This window comes from Nipponia nippon, unplaced genomic scaffold (assembly GCF_047370975.1).
Source record: "Nipponia nippon isolate SJK-2023a ecotype South Korea unplaced genomic scaffold, ASM4737097v1 scaffold_6, whole genome shotgun sequence".
Classification (NCBI taxonomy): Eukaryota; Metazoa; Chordata; class Aves; order Pelecaniformes; family Threskiornithidae; genus Nipponia; species Nipponia nippon.
This window is the reverse complement of record NW_028262380.1, coordinates 81,790,297-81,809,859: the sequence shown is the minus strand read 5'-3', so window position 1 is coordinate 81,809,859 and position 19,563 is coordinate 81,790,297. Positions and strand designations below refer to the sequence as shown.

Sequence of the window (19,563 nt, the reverse complement as noted above, 5' to 3'; positions counted from 1 at the left end):
TGTTGAACATGCTATTTGGTTTAGAAAAAAAGACACCCCCAAAGGCTGGGCTTTGAAAGCTACTGGGATTGAGCTGTGTTAGAACAGATAAGACATTAACAGGGCTTCATGTTTTGTAATTAAGTAGTTACTCTTTAGTCAAGGAACTTGTTACAGAATTGGAGCCCTGAGGCTCCATATCAAATCGTTGATACAGCGAATACGACCTGCCAATACCTAGCACAGGAGTTAATTTCTTTGGTTTGATCACCTTAGTGCAACAATGAAGTGAACAAGACAGATAAGGTACTTTTGAATGCAAACTCTAGGCAGGTAAAAGTCCTACTAAAGGCTTTGTTCATGAAGAGGTAAGGCTTTTTTAAGTTCTCTTATTAGTCTTGGGCTCACTTGAAGAGTTTGCTTTGTCTTAACGTCCTGAAGATCTACTCTGGGCTGCAAGAGCCTGGGTGCTCCAGGTAGAGCTCATGGTATGAGCACAAACCTACCCAGGCTGTGGCCATACCCGTTGCCCTGGGTTTAGCACTGGGTGTGGTGGATAGACTGTGCTTCAAGGTCCTCAGGCATGCTGCTCAGGGCTGTGTGAGTCAAAACACTGCACTCTTCTCAAGTGCTGGAGTGGGGAATCGGTGCTGGTGGTGGCTTTTTACCTTGCATGCTTAGGTCTTGGTAGCTTGTCAGTCGTGTGTGTTTGTGGCACCTGTCGTGAGCAATGAAACTGGTAAGGGTTAGATGCAGTTGCTCAGCAGTCTTGCTGCACTGCTGGCAACACTCCGTGGGAAAAAGTCACCTTTTAAACGCTAAATTAGGATATGTGATCCAGCCAGGGCGAGAGCTGGGTCACTGAGCTGCAGTGTTACAGTGCTAGGGAGGGGAGAGATCAATCAGAAAACTGCAGGGGAGGAAGGTGTGTTCACTCAATTTGACTCGTATTGTGTTAACTTTGAAAACAAAGTTTGTTTGTGTGTTTTTTTTAAAAGGCAAGCAGCTGCTGGTGTGGCTACCCGCCCCCGCTGAGGGCAGCAGGAACGCTGCGGGGAGGCCGCGCCTCCCGCCCAAGTTTGTCCCTCGGCGGCGCCGGTGGGGAGGGGGCGGGCCAAGATGGCGGCGCCCAGCTGGCGGCTCACGTGTCCCGCGGCGGCGCCGGGGCCGGGTTCGCCATGTCGGGCCGCCAGGGAAACAAGCTGCCCAGCAACCTGCCCCAGCTGCAGAACCTCATCAAGCGCGACCCGACCTCCTACACCGAAGAGGTAGGGAGCCCCCGAGCGGGTGCGGAGCGGCGGGGTTGCCTCGGGGTGGCGGCGAGGCGGCCGCGGAAGCGGCGCCGGGCCGTGGGCCCGGTTGTCCCGCTCAGCCGCCGCCCCTGTGTGTGCTCAGTTCCTCCAGCAGTACCACCACTACCAGTCCCATGTGGAGATCTTCACCTTCCAGCCGGACAAGCCCAGTAAGGAGCTGGCGGAGCTGGTGATGTTCCTGGCGCAGGTAAGCCGCCCCCCGAGCGCTCCGGCCCTGGCTCTCAGCCCTTCGGCCCTGGCCCTCAGCCCTCCGCCGGCCGAGGGTGGAGGCAGGCCCTGCTTCCTCTCCGTTTGCTGCCGTAGCCCTGACGGAGTTGCCACAAAACTGCGCGTTGAGCGAGATTTCGGCAGCGGCGTTGCCCGTTTCCAGAACGCAAGTTGTTCTCTTGAGCGCTCGGTACAAGTTTTCCAAAGGGCTTTTTAATTGCCCCATAGCTCTCGCACCTCGGCGTTGGCGATAACTTTTCATTGCGTATATTAAATTATCCTACGAACGATTCGCCTTCCCGGGGCGCAGGACTCTGGGTTTTCACGAGAGCTGTCCTTGGGGTCTGTCTCCTCGCAGGTTGCCCACTGCTACCCCGAGCACATGGCCAGCTTCCCCCAGCAGCTGAAGGACCTGCTCTCCTACCACCACACGGTCCTGGATGCCGACCTGCGCATGGTAAGACCCGCTCCGAAAGGCCTTTTGGGCAGGCCTGTGGTTAAAATACACCCTTTAGCTGTGAGGTTAGAGCTTACGGTTTGCTTTTTGATTTCTTTAATAAACATAGAAAGTGGGGCTACTATGATATTTTGGTTCTGATTCCCTGTTTCTCTTACAGACGTTCTGTAAGGCTTTGATCTTGTTAAGAAACAAGAATCTAATAAACCCAACGAGTTTGCTGGAGCTCTTCTTTCAGCTGCTGCGGTGTCACGATAAGCTTCTGCGCAAAGTAAGCCATGCTGACAAAAACCGGTCTCGGTTTCCAGTGGGTTTTGAGCAACTTGGCCAGAAGTAAGGCAGCGCTGGCAGGCAGCTCTGTTCCCTTCCTTGGTAACAAAGGACGAAGGTTGGAAATAGCTCTGCTTTTTCAGCAGTCGGTAGTGCCAGAGGCAAGGCTGGATCTCTAGGTTTGATGAGTAACGAAGCACGCTGCCGTAACGCCTTTACCACGCTATGGCGTGTCCTGCCTTTGGAACTGAGCAGCTCGGACGTGTCTGTGGATGAAAACCACGAACACGTTGCTGTCAGAGCAGGCCGTAACGAATTCTTTCTGAGAACTGGAGTAAAGCAAGTAAACCCAAACCAGCTGCTCGTTAAAGCTGTATTTCAGGTTTTCTGCTATAAAAGTGAAAATACTTGCTTTCTGCCACCAGAGTCACTGACCTGCCCATCAGAACGTGCCTGAATGAAGCAGGGGTGGGGTTTTTCTAAGCAATGCTTCGTGCTGTTCATTTTCCTGCCTTGCTGTAAATTAAGTATGCTTTTCAAAAACATAAAAATAAAGCATACGTGAGACTTGACGGTATAACTTCTTGTTGTTTTTCCAACTGTAGCTTAAAAGAGAAAATAATATTCTCGGCGACGATCGGTTTGGTCTCTCGTTTTAGTTCTTGGAGGCTTTGGGGGAATAGTAATGTCTCTGCGTTGTTCTCTGCGCGGCTCGCGTAGGTTACTCCCTACGATCTCTCCATTTACAGACTTTGTATACTCACATCGTGTCGGACATCAAGAATGTCAACGCTAAACACAAAAACAATAAAGTAAACACAGTAAGTACTTAGCTTTTAGTTATACTTCCATTGAACCTCTTCGTGTTGTGAAAAACTTCTAATAATAAATGTTTCCCAACTGTTTTCTTAGACGCTGCAGAACTTCATGTACACTATGTTGAGAGACAGCAATCCCACTGCTGCCAAGATATCTCTGGACGTGATGATTGAGCTTTACAGAAGGAATATTTGGTAGGTCTGGCAGGCTCGTACCGATTCCCCGTTCATCGTGCGGCAGCCATGCTGACATCACTCGTGGCAGGTCGTGCAAAATGCAAGGCGGGGGGCAGTGGCTCAAATATATTTATCTGAATTGTGTTCCAGTGGGGCTGTACTTGGTGGAATGGAATTGAGCTGGGAAGAAATACTGTCTTGTGCGAAGTCTGAGTTACTTAGGTCGAATATTTGATGTTTTAGTTGAAAATGTTATGTAAATTGTGTGTATCGCATTCAAAACCCAAGCTGTGTGCAGATGGTTTTTTTAGCTCTTGCACATAAAAGCTGCTAATATTAGCATACAGCTTGTGAGGTACAGTGGAAAGAGGAATTTTGTTTTCTTTCTTGTTTTCTTAAGTTTGTAAGTTCATTCTAAAGGCTAGTGGGTGCTTTGAGTTTTGGAGCTTTTTTATGAAGCTATAATATAGCTCCTATTTTTAGCAGATAGCAGCTTGAAAAATTGTTGCCGAGGTAAGTATTGAAAGGGGTAGAAGCACAGAGAGTAGTGGCAGTTGTTGCCTTGTACCTAATATGTTGCTGAATCTTTATGTGGTGTTCCCAAATGCCAGAGCAGATGTTACCCGATAGTAAGTTGCGTGAGAAGATGGTAGTCTCTTTGCTACCTCTTGATTTTTGACTGTAAAAACATGTGAAAGACTTGTAATCCCTTCAGTTTGTAACTGCTGGGGAGCAGTGTGCCTGCTGCCGCGTATGTATCTGCAAAATAGGTTAGTGGCAGAGCGCTACCGGTGTGGTTCTGGCATTTCTTACCCGGGAGAAGGTCTCAGCAATATCTGAATCAGTTAAGCTGGGGTGTGAATGGCAATGTTGCTTTTTCAATGTATTGCAGAGAAACCGCAGCTGGCAGAGAGGACGTGGTGCTGGGGCGTGTTTGGGCGTAAGAGTTCCCATGTGTAGCATTCAAGGAAATGTTGTCTGTTCCATGGCACGAATAAAAAAAATGCACAGCAGCTTTAAGATTTTTTTTTTGTGTGTAGTAGTGGGTTGAGAACTATTTTCCCTAAAAAACAGGGACTGCTGAAAAAAATGTTACCGAAAGGAAAAGACTTCTGCGGTTTTAAAAAGTAGGTTTGTAATGACATAAGACTTGACATAAAATGAAATTAATTTCTGCAGCCTTACTTCTTTTAAACCCTTATTTTTGGAATGTACTTGATCTCAAAACTATGCAGCTGCTTTTCAAATACTAGTTAGAATTCTGCATGGATTTTTTTTTTACCAAGCAGGGGGTTTATTTTTTTACCAATGCAAAAAAAGGGTAATCTGTCTGCCATTACTGGAGCTTATTCTTTCTATCCCTTCAGTCACAGTGTGAGCTAGATGGAGTGCAAGTGGGTCTGTTGAGTTAGATGAAGCTACTGCTATGTTAGAAGAACAAAAGAAAATGACAGAAGCTGAACTTCTTTGCAAATCTACTTGGAGCATCGACAGACTTGACCCTAATGAAGCTTCCTGCTTGTTAGGAGTCAGATTTCATGAGACTGCTTAATTTTCTGAGAATAACTTGAAAGTGCCAAACTTAAAGGTAATGTGTTCTTTTATTCCAGGAACGATGCCAAAACAGTAAATGTCATCACAACTGCCTGCTTTTCCAAAGTGACAAAGGTGAGAACAGAAATCGGTTGATGAAACCGCACGTTACCTAAGCTACCTTTTCCCTGTGGATGCAACTTTTTATGTTGTAATTGCTAACAAGCTTCATGGATGATTTGTCTTCTGCTTGTTTTATTTTCAAAATACCACTCGTGTTGTGGGAGGAGGCAGCGTTTGGTTCTTACGGAGCAGCAGAATTGGAAGCTTATCTTCTTATAAGCGCAGGCTGGCGTGGGGAGGGTGTGTGTACTTTCCGCTGCCACTCAGGAGAGACTGTTGGAATATCACCTCCTTATAATCGGCGCCGTAAGGCTTTAATGTGTTAAATGTGAAGAGAGCTGCTATCCTGCCTGGGGCTCGAGTGAATCTTAGACCTGCTGTCATCTGTGTCACTTCTGCAGCGCTGGAGGTTCTAAAAACTTGTATTATGGTTTGAGATAAGTTCTTACATTATGAAGGTCCAAGAGCTGTTCCATTCAATGAAAACCAAAACTAACAAACCCATATAAACTAACAGAAGTTTGGACTTCTGAGCAGTGTCTCGGGTATCAGCTGTGCAGGAGTTCCTGATAACGTTGGCACGGAGCAATTAGATTGAAAATGCTTTGCAGAATGCTAGGAAGAGAATTTGCATCTTTAAACCTGCTCTAGGCATTGTGGAAGCCCAGCTGCTCTTTGACTCTTTGTGCCTCTGATTGTTGAGAAGGGGCAGCAAAAACTGACTGTCTGTAAAACGCCTGCGTCTTTCAGTCTGTGATTTGTTTTGCTTTCTGTTCATATCCATGCCTATAAAAAATGGGAAGAGTCTTCATAAAACCTAAGATGCGGATGTAGGGCTGTTGTAAATACTCTTGTCAGTTTGTCCTATCCTACGTAATTTGCTTTTCAGGTATTAGTTGCTAGTTTGAAGTTCTTTCTTGGGAGAGATGAAGATGAGAAACAAGACAGTGACTCAGAATCTGAGGTGGGTGGTTTTATTAAATCTCCTCCTCCCCGTTCATCAAACTCTAACAGGTCTGTCGTGCTAGTGACCCTGGCTCTGCTAGTCTGTCTGCTTCTGTGTTAACTTACTTTCCCATCGTGTTTCCTCCAGATCTTTCTATGCTTAACAAAAAAGTTCAATGTTTTTGAGAGCTGGCCCCAACCGACAGCAGGATACTTTTGCTGTCTGTCTGAAGACTAACGCTAAGAGCTCCTTTGCTTTCCTCTCCTCCTTGTGAAGGAAGCTATTCACTTTGAAGACCTAAGCAGGGGCTGGTCAGTCTGGGTCATGAAAACAGGAATTGCTAGTTGTGTAATATAGAGTTGTGGGAAGAGGCTTTCACCCTGGTGTATGGGAAGCTGGTTTGGGGTTTTAGTTGTCTGTTTTGTCTTCAGTTTTCCCTTTCGTGCTCCACTTCCCATTTATTTACAAACAAACTTAATTCAGGTACCTTGAGAAGGCTGATAACCTAACGGGATTTTGGTCTAGAACCTCCTATCATTATATCATTATTTGTCTAGGACTGAACAATACTCTCTGATTCACCAGCCTTAAAATCTACTGTGGTGATGTGCTGTTAAGTGTTTGTGGTCTGTCTTGCATGTAGGTATGTGGCTAGTTTTACGGAATCAGGATTTAAAATGCTAGTATTTCTGTATGATGAAATTTAGGAGGAGGGAGAGTTTTCAAATATAACACATGATCCTGAAAAATATTGATATTTTTTGTTTCTCTGGTTCCCATTCGTGGGAATCGCCTGATGTCACCTGAGTCTTGTTTTCCTTGAAAATTCTTTCTCAAGGACGATGCTCCCACAGCCAGAGATCTGATGATGCGGTACGCAACTAACAAGAAAACCACCAAGCGCAAGAAGAAACTGGAAAAAGCGATGAAGGTCCTCAAGGTGAGGAGAGTGGCGTCTGACTTGCCAGCATTTTAGCTTAATCCTTCAAGTGCAGAAATCTTGCCGTTGCCCCTCGTGACTTAGCTACCTTTTGTCATCTTTTCTAGGCAAAGGTCCTCAAGTGTTCTAGCATCTGTGGGCCAGGCATGTGCCACGTTGCCTGGAAGAGAGCTGTTTTCAAGCAGACTTAGAGTCCGAGTCTAGGATTAGTTCTGCTCTGGGTACCCTTTGTGTGGTCCCCTACTTTAAAGTATGTGGTGTGTTGATAAGTAACTGCTTAATGCAGCTCCTCCCGCTTCTTAGGTCAGGTGGCAAAAGATGCTATGCAGCTGAAGACAGTGATAGTTTGTGTTAAAGTGTCTCTTTTAGAAGAGAAGACTGGTAAACAGCAGCCTGAAACTGAAGCACTTGGAGCTTTTTCATGGAAAGAAAAAAAAGTCTCTTATTCTTTTTGCCATGCAGAAACAGAAGAAGAAGAGCAAGCCAGAGGTGTTCAACTTTTCTGCTATTCACTTGATTCATGATCCCCAAGGTAAGCATGCATTGTGTTTTGTCCTTTTTCAAGTGATGCGTTTATGCCAGACACTGAGGCTTAGACACAACTCTGCAAGGAGAACGGAAGTGGCAAGTCGGTAGAAACGTGACAATGTGATACTTGTAGTGTGCTTTATCCTGGAGTTTCACAGCACTTTGAAAAGGTGAGATCAGTCCTGTTGTGCTGCTTGTAGTGGAACACTTGTAGGTAGTCAGACAAGAAAGGAGTGATATTAAATCATCTGCTTCAGGTTGCTACAGATGAGGATGTGGCTCTCTGCCTCTTTCCGGTATGTGTTAAGGCCATAATTTGTGTGAAGGGGGAGTAGTTAATCTACTATAGCTTCTTTGGCTTACCCCCTTCAAAAATGTGTTTCTGTTACTAGTCTGATGTTTGTTTCATACTGCTTGACTTGGTCTTAGTCTGATCTAGTGAACCTCTGGGGACTTTGTTTTTCAGACGAACCCAACGTGTATTTAAAAAAATCTAGCTTTAAATACTGACCCTGTGCTTATGGTGTTGTGCAACTTGTGCTAGTTTTCCTCTCTGCTGAACCTGTGTGTAGCTTTAGACCTTCTAGGCATGTGAGAAGAAAAATAACCCATTGGGAGAAGTGCTCTGGCCGCCTTTAATTTCTTCTCTGCAAGGGCACTGGGGCTTAAAAAAACCCAAACCAAACTGACTGCTTTTTTAACCTAATCCCAGCTGAATTCTGCGTTGTGCTCTTAAAGTCTACCACAAATGTGTTATTGCTCCTTCTAGACTTTGCAGAGAAACTGCTGAAGCAGCTGGAGAACTGTAAGGAACGATTTGAAGTGAAGATGATGCTCATGGACCTAATATCTAGGCTAGTTGGAATACACGAGGTACCTATTCTGATAATCTCATAATGGTCTGATGGGAGCTGGCCTGGCTTGGGTGGTGGCATGCTCTGGCTCTGTGCCTCTGCAACATGGGGTTTAATTTTGCTGTATGTTGGAAGGTGCAGATGTATGGTCAGGGAGTTGCTGGTGGGCCTTGTGGAATTGGTGCAGTGGCGTAAACTTGTGTGGTACTAAGCGACCTCTGCTAGAGAAAGCTGTTGGTCTGGAATAGCTGGGCTGTCTCTAACAAATAGAGCAGAATATATCCTTTTTAAGACCTGTGGGCTCCTGGGACGTTCTTCAAAGGAGAAAGGCTTTTCAAAGGAGTCCAGCAATTGCTCATGAAAAGCCCTCTCTAAGGTTCAGCCAAAGAGTGATCAAAATTACTGGAGCCTCATTCTGTTTTGGGAGGGAAGATTGTGTCCCTGAGGCAGAGGGAGGTGGCACATTGTAGGATCGTGCAGCAGAGTGCCCTAATTTGAATTCTGTGCAGTCCCACAAGAACCACTTCTTGTTTTCAGAGTGTGGGATTGAGCCTTGTGCTTCCTTTGTGCAAGTCATCTCCTCATCTCCACATATACCAAGCTCGAGACAGGAGAAGGTGTCACACAATACAATCCAAGGCATTTGGACAGCAAGCTGTAGAGAATCGTTGATTGTTTTACAGCATATCAGCCTAGGAAGGTGATCTCAAGTTGAAAGACAAGAAGCTAATCTGTTAAAATGTCTTTCTTGCAGCTTTTTCTTTTTAATTTCTACCCCTTTGTTCAGAGATTCCTACAGCCCCACCAGAGAGGTAAGTAGCTAATCGGTAGGTAACACTGCTGGTCCATCACGTCCCATCTTCGGTCAGCTCTTAAAAGTGGTGCTATAAATGAATAGGTCGCAGGAGCTTAGTAGGAAGTAGGAGTAGTCCAGAGGGCGTGGATGAAGGAATTAAAAGGCCCTGGCTGCCAGAAGTGCAAAACACTTTGGACTTTGATGGAACCTGTGTGCACTCGATGCTCCTTACCTGAGCGTTTGAGAAACTCCAGCAATGGAGTAAAATCCATCTGCAGAGTCCCCAGTTGCTTGCAAATCCTGACTGGTTGACCAAAGCGTGACTGCCCTTTGCTGCTTTGTGTTACTGTGTTTCACTCCAGTTCTAGAGCATTTCTTTTCATCTTAGCTGGTTATTAAGGCCCTGTGCTGCTGCTGGGGTGGAGACCACATGAGTTCCTAATGCTTGGTGGGAGAGCAGAAATGGTTGTCCCAAATAACTTGAGACTGAAACGGCTTGGAGACTTTGACTGAGCAGCTTGTTGAGTTAGCTCTTTGGGTGGATGCGTTTATTGGTCAGACTAAGCTGCAGCGATATGCTTCGACAACTTCTTCCCACCTTTCTTTTCTTCCAGAAGTGACAAAGATTCTTCTGTTTGCCGCACAAGCTTCGCATCAGCTAGTACCACCCGAGGTCAGTACTTCGCCTCTCTTTGGCGCTGTTAAAAATGGACAGCGGGCCAGCATGGAAATGTAACTGAGTGCATTCGTGGTGAGGGGGAAAAGGGAATCTGGTCAGACCCTTTGTCTTGAAAAGCTTATGGTAAATTTGGCTACTTCTGCAAGTTCCCAGGGATTGTTTTGTGTAAAGGGAAAAAACCCACCCGTGTCTGATGTCTTCCTTTCTGTAAGAGAATTTGTGTCTAGAAAATATTTGCAGGCTGTAGTGACAAGTCCTGAGCTCTACCTTGCTGTGGAAGGGGCTCTGTCTACTAACTAATAATATGTAATTGTGTTCACAATTTGACTAAATAAGCATTAAGTGTATTTAACCTTTTTTCTTACTTTCAGATTATCCAGTCAGTGTTAATGACCATTGCCAACAACTTTGTCACTGACAAGAATTCCGGGGAGGTCATGACCGTAGGGTGCGTACAGAATCTTACAAAAACTGTAAAACTCTCTGAACGTGGAAAAATATTTTTCTTTTTGAAACCACCTGCAACTTATTCCTGTTAGTCGTACTATGCTTTCAAGAACCTGCTTGAATAAAAACAAGTTAGGACAGTATCTCAGCATGAACTTCCCTAATTTTGGTAGGCAGTGTTTTAAATTGCCCAGAAGGATGGGTTTCTGTGCCTAGTGCTGTGACTTAACTTTTCTGGATTTCATGATGGTGCCTTTTTTTTTTGTTTTGCGGTGTTGTTTGGTCTTGTATTTTTCTTCCTTCCTGGATATTGTTATTTATACTTTGAGGGCAGATGTCTGTGAATGAATATATTTGTATATGCTCAGTGAGCGGTTAGCGTCATAGTTCAGGACTCTTAACTTTGATGTTTTGTGGATGAAATTTTGCTGCTGACAACAAATTGAAATGTTGCTGTTAGTGAAACTGGAATGTACGTTCTTTGACTAGACAAGACAAGTATTTGTGAAAGCTCTGGTTTAAGTGGAGTAGAGAATGACCAGCAAATGCAGGAGAGAGCTGAACTGTCCTTGAAGACGAAGCACTCGACAGGGGCAGACTATTGTGTGTAGGCAAGTTGTGAATATTTTGTGAGCTATTTCTTTTCCTCTTGGCATGGTTTTAATCCAGGTATCTAGCGTACTAAGTGTGTGCAGGAAGATGGTTTAAAAGGGAACTTGTGTGAGACCACGGGCTTCTGTTATGCTGTCCTCTTACCCTGCTCATGGTTGACTCTAGAACTGGTTTTGATTTTTCTTTTTTTTTCTTGGCCTGGTGATTGACTGCTTTTCCGGACTGCCTGGACCCAGGCTTCACTTGCAGAATCCTGAGGCCTAGGATCAAACTAAATAATAGCTGGAGAGTAGAGCATGAGCCAGAGATGGAGGGTTTTGGATAACCATGGCAGATAGAGCTCCTTGTGATGTTCTCCTCTGTTTAACTACATGTTGTATAAATGCTGTTTAAGGTTCAAGTTCCAGCTAATTCAGTCTATTACTGGGCCAGTGGCAGTCTCCCCAGCTGGGATGTTCAGAAAATAATTCACTTCCAATTTTTTAGAATCAATGCAATAAAGGAAATCACTGCGAGATGTCCGTTAGCCATGACCGAAGATCTGCTCCAAGACCTTGTTCAGTACAAGACTCATAAAAATAAAAGTAAGTGTATTACATGGATATGACTTCCAGGTCTTTTTTCTCCTGGATCATCTGGTCCTCCATTGTTATAGCCTTCATAACAGTGATGTCTTAATTGTTTTTATGTGGGCTGACAGGTAGAATTTTCATGTGTGTTGTGTTTCTCTGTGTTTTGAGTGTATATACATAGGAGACAAAATAGTCAAGGGTAGTTGTGGCAGGGGAAACAATTCACAGAACTGAAGAAGGGAAACTGCTTGCTAATAAAGATTTAGCCCTCAGGAAGAGCTGGATCCTGCACTGGAGAAATGAAAGGGAGCTGCAACTTCAGAAAAGGCATGAGTGCGCTGTAAATACTGATTATCTGAGTGGGCTTCAGTTTACTCGGAATTCTGCTTTTCGATACTTATTCTTAACTCTCTCTGTTTCTGGGTAGATGTGATGATGTCTGCAAGAACTCTGATACACCTTTTCCGTACTCTGAATCCAGAGATGCTGCAGAAGAAATTCAGGGTAAGTGTTTTTCTGAACATCGCGTTCACCATAAACACGGGCTTGTGCTCAAAAATGATGAGGAGAACTGGTCTCATACCCTCTTGAGAATGAGGTGGAGTCACGCCTGTGTTCTTCGCCTGCCTGCTCCCTTGCTGCATTGTGATGTGGCACGCTCTTATTTCAAGATGTCCTTAGTTCAAATTTATCCAACTCATTGACAGAAGGAGTGTGCTACGAAGCTTGACTATCTTCCTAGAGTTCCTTCAACTTTTCAATAATTCCAAATCTTTTCTTACTTCATCAGGCAGAATTTCTTTTCTACCCGCACCCTCCTCTCCCCCAGACTTTTTCATGGATTTGTGGGCATTGAAATAGCAGCCTGCTTAATATGTATTTCTTTAACTTACAGGGTAAGCCTACTGAGGCCTCGTTGGAAGCCAGGATTCATGAATATGGAGAACTGGATGCCAAAGATTATATTCCAGGAGCAGAAGTACTGGATGTTGAGACTGAAAAGGAGAAGGGAGGAACCCAAGAGGAAGGTTGGACTTTTTTTCTTTACCACTTCTATTTTGAGCATCATTGTCACTAAGACTTTATTGGACGTAAAACTTCGTGTTCGTACATTGTATTTGCTGCTGTCGCTTGCTGCATGGCTTGCGCATCTGTATTTATCCGTTAAGGAGCACTGGTACTATCCTTGAGTGAGTGCAATTTATCCAGCGGAGTTTGTTACTGTGTTGCTTTGCATGAAAGCCACTGAGGGATGGAAAAACAGAGGGACAGACACTGTACAGCTACGAAACTTCATGTTCAGCTCTTGCTAAAGAAAAGTTTTTGTGTGTTATAAAACACAGAAATAGTAATTTGAAATAGTATTTGGCTTCTTTAATTCACTTCCTGTGTAAATGCTCCATGCAACCTGGAACCCCTACCTGAATCAGGAAAAAAAAGATGGGGAGGGACTTGAAAACCAAGCCAGAAGAGTTGGGCAAATGAAGCCAGAGGGCATTGGAGGTATTGCGGTGGAGGTGTACCGGAGGAATAAACACCCTGGTATGTCACGTTTCTTACGCATGTGAAGGCAGCGATTAGTATAACTATCTTCTTTGCTTCTGTTTCTGAAGCTGGTGACTTGAGCACATCAGTCAGTTGGAACAGCGATGAAGAGCAATGCATGTCCTGTAGAAAGTAACTTCGCTATAAATTGTATTGCTTCCCTCCTTGGTTTAGATGGCAGGGAGCGGGGAACGCGTTACTGAACAGTGTAATAAGGATTAGCATCTGTAAGCTACTGTGTTTCTTCCGAGCCTGTCCCAAATGCACTCTTAACATCTCTAAGTTCAGATGAGAGCTAAGCTTTGCAAAGCATAGCATTATGGTACAGCTTGCTGCGACACTGACGTGTCGCAAGCTGCTTTGGGTGTCATCTATGGTTGGCTTGGTTTTGAGTGAATGAGGTGTACTTAAATGCATTTCCTGTCAAGGCTCTGATCGCCTCTGATTGTGCCAGGTGTGTTGAAAGCTCATAACAAATAAATCTATTAAGGTGGCTGCAGCTCACAGTAATGACAAAATCCACCGCCTGTTGTAAGCAGTCTGTTGTAGGGGGGCGTGTGTGCTTTCAAAGCTTTCACGCTGCCGTATGCAGTTAACACGATAAAAATTGGTGTCCGTAACTGAATGTGCATGTGATGTGGGTGCGCTAAGAAATCCAAGCTGAGGTTTTTTTGACAGCTCTGAATCAGTTGCATGCCAGATGGAATTTGGTAGCTGAACTTGCCAGTGGGAAAGCCTGGGAGCTGCTGGTCTATTCAGCTGTGGATGTCTTTTAAAAGTCATTAACAAGTAGCGATCGGATGTGTGAATGTCTCTGTAATGTTTATGTAGTTCCAAGGCTGGGATGCGGAGACCCTACAGCTTGCCTGTGTGGTAAGCATGTCCCTGGGCATCAGTACAGTTAGCTGATAGGTAATTAATGGTGGTGAGAGCTTGCGATGCAATCGGAAATTATTTCAAACTCAAGCAGTTAAATTGAATCTGTATTATAACAATACTGTGCACTTCTTTCCCCGAGCAGATGGATGGGAAAGTGCTAGTCTGAGCGAGGAAGAAGATAACGAAGATGGAGAATGGATTGATGTCCATCACTCCTCAGACGAGGAGCATCAAGAAGTAGTGAGTTCCAAGTGTCTTCTACCCCAAGTACAAATAAGCATTGTTAATAGCAGGTCAGATGTTGTTGCTCTGTACCTTCACGTGCCTGCTCATAACTAACTATGTAGGGCTGCGGAGTAACTTGATCAGAATCGGTGAGGCTGGAGTTCTCTTGAGCACCTGTGCTGACACCGGCATGTTCTTAGCGTGAGGGGGAGAGACGGGGGAATTCTGTCCCAGTGCTAAATTCCTTCAAAGCTCTATTTACGGATGAGTGCTTTTATTCACTCTGAAACATGAAGGAGTGGAAGTACTTCTAATAATACCTGTTGAATATAAGACTATGAAGAATCCTAACAGCTGGTTATAGCATTTCCCAACAATATTGCCCCTACCTAGGTATTTGGGAGGCAAGGGTCATGGGTTATGGCACAAAAATGGTTTGCAAAGCTCCGGATGATTCTGCTTTTCCACTTTTTTCAAAAGGCAGAGAAGGTGAAAAGCATGCCCGTAGAGGAACGAAAAGCCAAAGCTGCAGCAGTCAGTACAAGCAGGCTGCTAACCCAAGAAGAGTTCCACAAAATACGCCTTGCCCAGCTCTCCAAAGAACTTAATGCTGCACCCGGCAAAGCTGCCAAGAGGAAATACATTGAAATAGATGACGAGGAGGAGGAGGGCAGGTAGGACATATGAAATATCGATGAGCGCTTTCTCTTCCCCACAACCTGGTCCTACAGCTTGTGATTGCAGAAGGGCGGAGAGCTCTGCTGTCGGTCAGTATCCCCTGGTGACAGGGGGCAAACAGCCACACAGCCCAGAACGGGTCCTGGCCCTGGGGGGTTGCTTTATACCTGGGAGAAAAGACATGAGGGGCCGATGGGAACTACGAGACTGTTCCGCTTGTTCAGACCACTAGGCGTGTTTTTTGTAGCAGTAGTTGCATGGTTATGTATCCAGAGTTTCTTAAACTTTGTGGTTAAAGCAGGACTTGAAAAACAGTAATGAGAGACTTTTCTAAGGGTTGTCCCAAGCACGAGGATTAGCCTGGGAGAAAGAACGAGAAGCGCTTCTGTGAAAGTTTATAGGAAGACAATGGTGTAAGAGATGGCGAGGGTCTGGAGGGCATTTTGTTTTTCTTGCCGGGTGAAGTTTTGTGTGTGATGGCCTATTGTTGCTTTTTTGCGTGCGTAGGGGAGAGTTGCTTTCGCTCAGAGATATAGAACATCTGCATAAGAAGCCTAAATCGGACAAGGAGACCAGATTGGCAACTGCGATGGTGAGGAGCTTGGCTGTTTCATGTCCTCTGCCTTTCTAGATTTGCGTGTCTGTTTTAGTCTCCTGCAGGATGAGGAGGAGGTGGTGGGGTTGTGTCTGTAAGATGGGTGTCCAGCTGCCATCTGTGTTTTGAGAAATGTTTTGTATAGTGCTTTGCTGTTGCATGTAGGCTGTAGCAGATAAAAACAGCCTCTTGCTGGTCACAGGTGACAAGGAAAATACACAGACACACCCAGTTTTCACTGTGACTTAATAGAGCCAGTGTGGAAGAAAGCACATAATGTACACAGGTAGTCATACTGAACCTGGATTTCTTGTTGCTGCCGTAGAATCTGTCACCTTAGCAGCTGATGTTAACCGTAGGGAAAGGAAAATGACCCCCTGTTCTTATGTTATGTTGTCTATTCTAGGCTGGAAAAACAGACAGAAAAGAATTTGTGAAAAAGAAAACAAGAATTAACCCATTTGCCAGCTCTTCCAACAAAGAAAAGAAAAAGAACAAGAACTTCATGATGATGAGATATAGCCATAGTGTCCGGACAAAAAATAAGCGGTCTTTCAGGGAAAAACAGGTAATATTTCATTTTGAAAATAGACGGAGCAGTCTGAGGAGTAAACTTAGAATGCAGGTGAAGTGCTGTCTATCCTGTGTCCGAAGTGGTTATTGTTCACTGTGATTGTTTAATAGCTGGAAAGGACTGTGGGCTAGGTGGCTTCCCTTGAATCCTACCCCAGAGGAGGTACATCAGAGATTGTGGGGGTGAAGAATGCTTTTTTTTCAGTCTCTACTCTTTAATATGCATTGAGGACCAAGCCCTGTTGCCAAGACATGTGTAGGTTAGGAAGGCAGTGACAGTGCAGTTAGTTTCCCTTTATAGAAATTAAAGATGATCCTGTTAGAACCCTGACTACCATCCTGTGATAAAAGAAATGTTTCTCTGATAGGGAGTTGTTGTCCTGAAAAACAAGCTTTTTGAGTGTTTCTTCACTCTCCGTATTCTTTCTTTGACTTTTCTCCTGTTGCTGTCTTTTTATGGACTTCTCTGTCCTGGCCTTGAGGTCACCTAATAGCTATAGGAATAACTAATAATAGTAATAACTTTGTTACCTATTTGAAATTCTTTAGAAAAATAAATAGCTTCAGTTTAGCCTGCTACAGTAGTTTCACAATGTGCTGCTCTCGGTGGTGAAGCCCCTCCCCTCTGCTGCTTCCTCAGCTCTAAGCCTGGCCATAGGGCTGATATTACATTATAATAATATAAAAAATACAGATAATATATGATAATATAATACATAATAATATAATATATATAACATTCAAGACAGCTCTTCCGAAAGGATATACAAGCTACAAACATCTGTTGGGCAGTCCGGTTCCTGTGTGTTCCTGCAGGCAGCTGTGCCAGGGGTAGCTGAAGGGAGATCTAAAGGGCAAGGCAGAAGCTTTGGGGGATGACTTTGCTCCTGAAAGCATTGGCCAGGAGCCCATACAGCTCCCCAGGGTGCCTGGGGTTAGACGAGCTGGCAAGAATGGAGTGTGGACAGGGAGCCCCCCTGCTCCTGTGATGCACCTCAGCTGGGGACCTTGCCTGAACTGGGGCAGCTGTTGCCAGAGAACTGGTGTAGGCATATTGCCTTGTCCTGTTGTGTTTCACCTGGGCAGGGTAGGTCTGTGCTAACAACAAAAATCTGCCTTAAAACCCTTCCATCTAACCTGGCAGATGGCCAGCCTAGGGTTTTACAGGGTGTTATGAAATTGAGCTCCTTTGCATGTTCCAAGAGAAACCTAGAGAATACTCCAGTTATGCAGGTGTTGTGTTCCTGTGTGGTGTTAATTTTGGTTTTCCTGCTAGGTTCTGTCTTGTGCTAGAGTGCATTCAGATGCTTCTTTTACAAACCCTCCTTTGTGAGTTATTTGCAGGATACTATCATTAGGATGATGCATAATCGTCTGCAGTTTGTTGCCTTAAGAGCAGCAAAACTGTAACTGTTTATAGACTCAGTAGAGAGAACATGCCTTAAGTGTTCCTGTTAAATAGGAAGCCTTGGAGTAATATCCTCTGTAGTCTTTTTATTAGCTGTCATTCTGCCTTGCCCTCAATAAGGCTGACCACATTCACTCAGCTCTCAAAACACAAAAAAAAAACCCTTGCAAATGAACAATCCAGGCACTCGTAGGAAACTGCTGTTTACAATGATTCTTATATTTGGCTCACTGACTCTAAAAAGCCATCCTGTGTGGTTTCATTTCTTATTCCCGATTAATGTTTCGAGTTTAAATGTAACAGCTAAACGGAGGAAGAATTCTTTCATACTTTTTTCACCAAAGTTAGGCCGCAGCATCGGTTGTGTTGACCGTGATTTGGAAATACTTGTTAGAAGTGGATTGAAGTACCGTAGTTGTAGGATACTGTGTTCTGCTGCTGCCTGTTACGTACAGTCCAGAGCGAAATCCCCTTACCAACTAAAACACGTCTGAAATAGACAACCAAGTCTCTTTAGAGTGATATGGCGCTTCTGAAAATTCTAGGATCCCTCCTTCCCCCCTTCAAAAGAGGCTTTGTAATACTCTTTCAAAAAAAAAAAGCTGTTTAATCCTACTCACCTCTCAGCTGGACCTTTTTTCGTGAACTCTTCTAGTTGAATATGAGTCAGTGGAATGGTTTATGTTACTCTAATATTTTTCTGTATATAGCATCTGCTAATGATGTACTGAAACATTTTTTGAAGCCCAACTCTTTCTTTAATTATGCTACTGAGTTTAGCTAAATAACCGCAGTGTTTCTGCCACTGTAGTTGTTAGCATTTGCCGGTTACGGCTCCCAGTTTTAGCTGATAAGCTATTAGTGTTTTTCTGAGGTTGAAGAAATTGAAGAGGGTTGTTGATGTGATAGCGGTGTTGTCTCCTTGCTTATTAATATTGTCCTTACCTGAATATTCCACTCTTGTTTCATATTTAGCTGGCTCTTCGAGATGCACTTCTGAAAAAGAGAAAACGGCTGCTGAAATAACGAACAGTAAAGGAGAGGAGTACTTAATCACCCTTGAAGAAATAGTCCTAGCGGTGCTCATTTCCACCCACCACTGCCCCAAAGGAAAGAAGGGACGGAAATGCCTTATGGATTTGCCTCTATTCTGTTCAGAATTACAAATCGAACACTTCTAAGCTGTTGGATGTTGCATCTATAGGACAGACAGAAGAGACCTTAATCCTTGCAGGATTTTGATTTTTTGGAAAGCGTTCTAGGGAAGAAAGCAGTTATCTTTATTGAATATATTTTACTTACAGCTGTTTATTTTATGTGTAAGTATTAAAAGATAGAACCTTATTGTAAAAATACTTTATTTGAATCAATTCATGAATAGGTAATAGGAAGGAAAGAATATTCTGGTTCAGTCTATAAAGTGTGTATGTAATGTCTGTGCCTGTCTTACGGAGATGATTTTACAGACTGAGTCAGCCTTTTTCTAAGTGGTTGTTTTTTACCTGTTTAATAATAATAAAATTCTTGTGCTACAGGTAAGTTCAGGTGAACAGTTAGGGGGAAGAACAGTTTCATTGTTGTTTAGGAAGAAAAGAATAAAATCAGTATATGGGAGATTGCTTTAATGTTGCCATTTAAATACAAAGGTAGCGTAACGTGTAGGAGAAGGAAGGAATCGTATTTTTCTATATCGGTGCATCTTGTGGTGGGACTTGCTGGTGTCCGATTGTTAAAGTATACATGAGAAGAACATGGATCTGTGGATTCTTTACATCAAAGGTTGAACTCTTGCTTCAGCCTTGACCTCTGCTGGGGACCATTAATGGGTTCTTTGTATGTTACCCAGCCACCTGTTTTAATGGAAACTTGAAGGAGTTAGTTATACCACCCTCTGTCACGTTCTGTTTGAAATGGATTTCCTTGCGGGGCAGAAGCAGGTACCACATGCACAGCATAATGGCAAAGCATGTGGTGGGGTGTTTTTTTCCTTTCTCCTTAGGAAACCAGGTTAATGTTTATATCCCACATGGGAATTGACTCAGCTATGTTTGCTTTGTTGAATACACAGTTGTATTCACTTTAATTCCTATTACTTGTCTTGTTTGTATAATTTTGGTTGTTGGTTTTGTTGTCATGTCTTCCTAAAGCAAAAAAAGCTTATAGAGGCTTCAGGGAGAGAGGAGAGAAGAAAGTAGAAACTTTGTACAACTTTGGATGTTATGTTCAAATTCAGTGCTCCTGCTGGGGTAAGGGCAGGGATTTGCTATGTGGGAATGACAGCAATGAGCTGGCCAGGTGGAGGATAGGTGGGAGCTGAAGAGGTGAATGGATGCAGAGGAGCCGTAGTGATATGGAGTGTGGAGCAGGGGCTGAAGAGTAAGGGGAGGAGATGGGCTTATATATGTGCTT

General features: G+C 44.1%; 1 protein-coding gene across 1 annotated transcript; it reads left to right on the top strand.

The window, feature by feature from the left end:
* The first annotated feature begins 1,069 nt into the window (after positions 1 to 1,069).
* Positions 1,070 to 18,904, top strand: SDAD1 (SDA1 domain containing 1). The gene is made up of 22 exons (XM_087737175.1): positions 1,070 to 1,247; positions 1,375 to 1,479; positions 1,858 to 1,956; positions 2,117 to 2,227; positions 2,976 to 3,047; positions 3,139 to 3,239; positions 4,832 to 4,889; positions 5,767 to 5,841; positions 6,662 to 6,763; positions 7,226 to 7,295; positions 8,061 to 8,164; positions 8,900 to 8,957; positions 9,556 to 9,614; positions 9,992 to 10,068; positions 11,166 to 11,263; positions 11,679 to 11,755; positions 12,147 to 12,279; positions 13,818 to 13,915; positions 14,381 to 14,574; positions 15,086 to 15,170; positions 15,580 to 15,741; positions 18,130 to 18,904. Exons 1-22 carry the CDS (start codon positions 1,158 to 1,160, stop codon positions 18,178 to 18,180), a joined length of 2,079 nt encoding a protein of 692 aa, XP_087593301.1. The 5' UTR covers positions 1,070 to 1,157; the 3' UTR covers positions 18,181 to 18,904.
* Positions 18,905 to 19,563: the final 659 nt, after the last annotated feature.